The following is a 7,140-nucleotide window of genomic DNA, read 5'->3' on the forward strand; positions in this document are numbered from 1 at the left end:
ATCATTGACCTATTCGGCATGAGACGCTCTCATCTCTTGTCTGAGGTGTTGTTTAATTACTCTCCCAAAATTTCATAGCGTGGCTCATTAATTTAATACCATGGTAATTATTACAGCTTTGTAAGTTCTTTCTATTTTTTATATATAGGTACTAAAATACCTTGGCGCGACTAGTTCATCGTAGCAGTTGTCATTATCTTGTTAACAATTTGCTCTTCTCGGTTTCTTCTGCATTTCTGACCTTCCACTCTTTGAACATACCAAAAAAAACATATTCTTCTAAGCCTAGACTTCCCATATATTTTTAATTTGGCCACAATTCAGTAAAAGTCCATATAAGATATATTTTGACAGCCACTAATAATAGTATGTTAGTGTTTCTTTGATCATTTCTGTGAGAACCCTCTAAGTCAGACTTGTGGCAGGCAAGCGTTCCATGTGTTATACTTCATCAACATAAATTCAGACTAGTGTACAATAATTGAATCTGGAGTCCGACAAACACACACACACACACACACATATATGTATACACAATTTGTCTAAATCATTGTCAAATAAGCCAGAATCACTTCAAATTTTAGAGGGTTAAGTATAAAATGACAATAATACTTCTACTTCAATTAAATAAATTAATAATTATAAATACAGGTAATATAAAATGACTTTTTTATCTATTTTATTTTCTTTTTATTTTTTATTTTTTTAACTTATGGTTCTATCAAAGAAGTTCCGAAGTGGGCCATGGGATGTTGAACAATTCAGTGGAATCCGTCTTATAACCAACCTTCTCTTCAACTTCAAGCTCATCACAAATTCAAAGGAGAGATGGTCCTTGGAGGAAGAGAAAATTGCAGTAATTGTTAAGAGAGAAAACAATGGTTTTCTAGGAACCCGAATCAACAAACGGTTAGACTTGTTGTATGTAAATAATTTTGAATTTGAATGAGTACAGATTGTCCATTGAAGAACCCATTCATAGCCAGAGGAAGGTTGGTCCCTTATGTGGTGAAAGACAGAGAGGACTCGTTTATGGCAACGGTGGATTTGCCTGGTATTTCCAAGGACGATTTGAGGGTTTGGGCTGAAACCCACTTTCTCCACATCAAAGCTGAAGAAGTGGAAGACGGTTTTGATGGACCTGTTTTCGATGAAGACATCGACGATAAAGAGGAAGGTTTGAGGAAGTACTTTGGGTCAATCACAATTCCAGAAGGTGAGTACTATAAGATGGACCAGATCGAGGCTCAGATGAGGAACGGTGTTCTCAATGTAATGTTTATGTTTTGTTATTATATATATATATATATATATATATATATATTGTAAAAAGGCAAGAGATTTTTTTTAAGTGGTGGGACCCACCACTTATTTGATTTAGTAACCAAGAGGCCATATTTGGCCTCATTTTTCTCTCCCTCCCGTAAAGCTTTCTCTTTCGCTCTTTTCTTATTTTTCTTTCTTTCTTCGTGAATTTCAATCCTTGCTTACTCTCTCAATTTTAAGAATTTGTTAGTGTTATTTGCGGCAAATCGAAGAGTTCGTTGTGATCTTCACTTTATAGGAGCAATTCACCATTTTGCCCAGCCCTTGAATTTCGAATTTTGGGTTCATTTTGGGAGTTTTTGCATCTAAGTGAGATAGGGGTTTCTAATTCACATTTTCTTTGATTTTTGTAAATTATTCTCCTTAATTTGTGTTTTAGCATGCTCAATTTGTATAAATTCCTTGTAAAGTTGCTTAAATGTTATATATGAAATATGTGATTGTGTGTTATTTGGTATTTGAAGGTGAAACATGCTTAATTGATGAGAATTTATGCCCATTGTGTCTTTAGTGCTAAATTTTGTGATTAGAAAACATGAAATATATTTTAGAATTTTTCTTTTGTTGCAAAGCATGTATATTGTTGAATATTAACTTGGTGAGCATGAATTTCTCTAATTGCACGACATTGAAATATATGAGACATTCATGCATGACATTAGGCAATGAAATGGGAAAGTTGGTTTGAAATGAAAGAAAAAGAGATTTTTGGGAAAAAGTTTTGATAAAATAGTTTGCGAAAACTCGGTAGCCTAGGAGTTGCCTAGGGTCCGTGGTGTTAATGTGATCTAGAGGGAATTAAAGAGACCGCCCTAGCGTGGTTGAGTTATTTGGGCCCCAAATGACGCCATGGAGTTGCCATGAGTCAAGGATAGTAGCCAATCATTTTCTTGTGCCGCCATGGAGTTGCCATGGGACGGGTTATATTAACGGTTTGAATAGTGATGAATGGAAGGGATTTTTAAATGGGGAGTGACATAACATGGCATTGCATTCCATAGTATGACATTGTTTATTTATGACCTTGAAATTGTGTTCTATTTTTTCTCTGCATGATATGATCCCGCTTTCCCTTATTCATATTCACTGTTTGGATTCACGGGGTAACAAGAGGTGTGTCTTAGGCACTACCTACTGAGCAATTTGCTCACCCCTTTATATTAATATTTTCAGGTCACGGCAAAGAGGTGGCGGACGATGATCCACCACAAGTTTAGACGAGATTGGAGATCTACTTATTTTGCTATCTTTTGTATTAGAACTTTAATATTCTATAAATGTAATCTTAACTATTTTGTGAAACTTTAATTTAATTAATATAATGTTGTAAGTTATGGATTTTTAAATTTTAGTTATATTTCATGGACTGTAACTGATATAATTAAAATACGCTCCTCATAAAGGATTATGAAACTAGGTAGTGAACTAGTGATTCCTTATTTGGATGTAATAGAGGAACAGGACCTTTTTATATGTATGTGATTATTTTGGGAATATGGTATATTATTTGCATTGTGTGTTGTGACAGAATAGATTAGTTTTAAGACCAAGTGAGGTCATTACATTTTTATGTATTTCAACAGGTTGTAGAAGGACTTTTTCTGCGGAGTTATGCCAAAATTCTATATATTATTATTATTATTATTATTATTATTTTGGTGTTTTTTTGAGTCGTTACAAATTTGGTATCAGAGCGATGGTTCGAAAACCCTTAGGACGACAGGTAAAGGCCTGCGTAGGGTTGTGTGGGAAGTTATTTGTATATCTTTATGGCTATTTCCTAAAGTGTTTTGTTATTTGAAAAGCTTGCTTAACTACTTACTTGCTTACTTGCTTATGTGTTTATGCCAATATGCTTATTGTATAGCCTTACATGTTAAGTGTTAGTATAGTATCATTTTGTATTGAGTCGTTCATAGTTGGACCTTAGTGTCATTGTTGTTGAACTGTTTTCTAGTTTTTTTAGCACAATGCCACCGCGAAAGGAAGCAAGGGGAGTTAGCCTTAGGTCGACAAAGGGTGATGTTGGTGAAAGCTCTAACTCCAATCCAGCGGAGCCCGTTAAAGAGGATATACTTTTTAGGGACTTGATTCCCCTAAGAGGTGTCTCCACTAGAAGGGATGATGTTGAGACGCCATTGAAGAGGGTGAAGGTTCGGCTAAACTGGCACTGAATCGTTTGTTGTAGAATGCTTTGAGAGTTACGATTGTTTCTCTTCCGCAGCCGATACCGCAACCGGTAGTTCAAACAGAGGAGACGGAAGCGCATAAACGTCTCAAGTTGATTTCAGGATTTGTGAAGCTAATGCCAGTAATGTTTGAGGGTGTGATACTCCTCGACTCCGAGACATGAGTTGGTCAGGCCCAAGCCCAAACCCGAGAGAATATCAAACAATTAAAGTATTTAACAAGCATAGAATACAAAATAGATTTAAGAATAAAGAATAAAGTTAAAATAAAATAAAATAATAAAATCCTTGAATAATTAATCCAATAATAAACCTCTAATAAAAAAATTCTCTGATACCAGTAATTAATTAAAATTACAACTTGGAAATCCATTATGTGGACCCTTAATCCAAAATCCAACTGAAATAAAATAATATCTTACTAAAACAATAATAAGGAAATCATATGTTAAGACGGAGGAGTGAATAGATCGTCTCTACTTAACACGAATAATCCCTAAGCCTGGAACTGACGAACACCAGAAAAATAATGGTGGCTCAGACCCACAAACAAATTATAATCTACTATGTCCCAAATAGAGACTCAGAACTCATATACATCCTAGTCGATCTAACAATAACTAAATAGTTCGTATATATATAGATACACACTAAAGGAACCTCACTAGACTATAGGGTTGTCTCAACCTGAATAGTAGGCAACATGCAAAACGCACATATAGTGGGCATGAGTACCTAGACCTACCAGGGTACACAACTACACTATATCTAGCTACACATTCCTGCCAATATACATACCCTAACCATGATCCTGAGATTCAAGTTCATATCATAGCATATAACTATATATATTTATAATCCGTCATATCCAAACATAAAATAAATATCCGGTATATCATCCAACTGATCAGTTGACCTGACATGAAAATATGTAGGATTTAATATTTTAGTTAATCTATTCTGTTATAATGAATAGGTAAGATTTAACATTTTTAGTTAATCTGTCCCTAATATGCCACCATCCCATACTGGTGCATATAATGCATACAATCCATAAATGATGCTACAGTTATAATATCACATCAAATAAATCCATACATATCATGATATAAATTATACATATATTCCTTTGTATTTAATTGAGCAAAAATATAACAACTCTAAGTAGCATGCATTTAATTTATCTCATAAAGATTAACATGCATTTCAAAACCAAACCTTTAAATCAAATTTATTTAAGACCAAATAATTGATTAAAATAATTTAATCCTATCATATTGAATTAATTTAACCTTTCCAATTAATTAAATTCCATATTTAGCCAATAACTTTTAATCATACTTTTACAATCCTTCATAAATCTAATTTAACAATTTAAAAACCATTAAAACAAATTTAAACAATATATATACACACATAGTATACAAAACCCATTATATTAATTATGTATACTTTAATTTCAGTTTTAATCATGCAATTAGGTTCAATTAAGTTAATTAAATAATCCTGGAACTAATCTAGCATGTATATAATTTTAATCAAAGGAAAATAGAAGGAAAGAACTTGCCTTAAGGATTTTGATTTCTAACCCCCTTTTACTAACCTATATTTATATATTTATAGGTTAAATAAAATAACCTAATCATTTTTCCAATCCAAGTCAACTTAATAAAAGAAAATAATAAAATTAAAATATTAAAAAGGTAACGAAAAATATATCATGTACATAATCTATGTATATCATTATTACACAAATATATAAAATATATATATCAGATTATTAATACTAAGTTACAATACTATTAATTAATAAATTTCTTTCCTTTTATATATATATATACATATAGATATATATATATAAAACTATCCATGGGTAACTAAAAATATGTTACGTATATAATCTATGTATATCCTTATTATACAAATATAAAAATATATACATCAGATTATTAATACTAAGTTATAATAATATTAATTAATAAATTATTTTCCTTATATATATATATGTATATCTATATATATATAACTATCCATGTGTATCTAAAAATATGTTACGTATATAATCTATATATATCCTCATTATACAAATATAATATATACATTAGGTTATTAATACTAAGTTACAATAATATTAATTATTAAATTAATTTATATATATATATATATATATATATATATATATATATATATATATAAAACTACCTATGGGTAATTATCTTTACCCATTAAACCTTCTATCCAAGTAGTTCATGTGACCCAATTGGTTGGTCCATTACTACTAACCATATCCATAAAATAAAATAAAATAAAACAAAATAAACATTTAATTATTTAATCTACAATTAATTACAAATAAACAAAACATATCAATTAAATCAACTAATTCAAATAACATTCAAGCATAAACCTTCAATTAATCAGTTATGTCAAATAAAACATTTAAACAAATAAAATATTTAATTAACAAACTCAATTAAACACATAATCAAATAGCCAAATAATCAAGTAAATAAATAAAATGTAATTAAAATATTAAAAATAATATCGAGACTATCCTTTTAAAATTAGGGGTATTACATTCTTCCCCCCTAACAAAAGGAATTTCGTTCTTGGAATTCGCCCTTACCTTCTTCCATTATTTCTGAAAATGTGGAGCTAATGACATCCTTCTATTCTCAAGTAGATTCAGCCTCATTATGTTTGCTCCACTGGACACGAAACCAAAGGTATAACCTTATTGCGAAGAATTTGATCCCTACGGTCTATAATACGACACGGCGGTTCCACATATGTTGCATTCGGTTGCAACTTAATCTCACCAACAACAATATGTTGATAACGATCCTCATCTCGCAAAAATTTCCGTAACATGGAAACATGAAACACGTTATGGACACGATTTAAGTTGTCCGGAAGTGCTAAGCGATAAGTTACCGCTCCAATTCGATCCGTAATAATCAAAAGGACCTACAAATCATGGTGACAACTTTCCTTTCTTTCCAAAACGCATTACTCCTTTCATAGGAGACATTTTGAGTAAAACTTGATCTCCAACCTGAAACTTCAAAGTACAAGTACGACGATCTACATAACTCTTTTGCCTACTCTAGGCAGTGCACATGCGATCCTTAATAATTGTTATCTTTTCCGAGGTATCCTTAATGAATTCAGGACCCAAGAATCTACTCTCTTCAACCTCCATCCAATAAACAGGAGATCTACATGGTCGGCTATATAATGCCTCAATCGGTGCTATACCAATAGTCTTCTGAAAACTATTATTATATGCAAACTCTACAAATGGCAAATACTCATATCAGAGTGGCCCTTAAAGTCAAGGACACAAGAACGAAACATATCCTCCATTAGCGGATTAACCCACTCGGTCTGTCCATCTGTTTGAGGATGATAAGCAATGTTAAGTTACAACTCTATACCCAAAGCTTGCTGAAAACTCTTCCAAAATCCTAACATAAAGCTTGAATCCCTATCCGATATAATAGATAACGGTATGCCATGTAACTTTACAATATATGTAATGTAAAGTCTCATCAACTGTTTCGAAGTGTAAATCAGTGCGAATAGGCAAGAAATGAGCTAATTTAGTCAATCTATCAACGATGAC

At 31.8% G+C, this 7,140-nt stretch overlaps 1 protein-coding gene across 2 annotated transcripts; it reads left to right on the forward strand.

Annotated features, from left to right (window-relative positions):
* The first annotated feature begins 572 nt into the window (after window positions 1-572).
* Window positions 573-2,819, forward strand: LOC132266809 (heat shock 22 kDa protein, mitochondrial-like). 2 transcript variants are annotated; one of them, XM_059767789.1, is made up of 2 exons: window positions 573-1,272; window positions 2,500-2,819. In XM_059767789.1, the coding sequence occupies exons 1-2, from the start codon at window positions 946-948 to the stop codon at window positions 2,632-2,634; spliced, it is 462 nt and encodes a 153-aa protein (XP_059623772.1). In that variant the 5' UTR covers window positions 573-945; the 3' UTR covers window positions 2,635-2,819. The 2 variants fall into 2 exon arrangements, with proteins under 2 accessions (XP_059623772.1, XP_059623773.1); XM_059767790.1 differs by having other exon boundaries at window positions 581-1,216.
* Window positions 2,820-7,140: the final 4,321 nt, after the last annotated feature.

This window comes from Cornus florida, unplaced genomic scaffold (assembly GCF_030987335.1).
Source record: "Cornus florida cultivar Cherokee Brave unplaced genomic scaffold, ASM3098733v1 CherokeeBrave_3.0.0_Hap2_Chr07, whole genome shotgun sequence".
In the NCBI taxonomy this organism is placed as follows: domain Eukaryota; kingdom Viridiplantae; phylum Streptophyta; class Magnoliopsida; order Cornales; family Cornaceae; genus Cornus; species Cornus florida.

Bases quoted from the DNA above. Each gene is read 5' to 3' on its own strand.
- LOC132266809 (XM_059767789.1), top strand. From the start codon at position 946: ATGAGTACAGATTGTCCATTGAAGAACCCATTCATAGCCAGAGGAAGG. The intron at 1,273-2,499 runs GTAATGTTTATG...TAATATTTTCAG, and splicing joins TGAGGAACGGTGTTCTCAAT to GTCACGGCAAAGAGGTGGCG.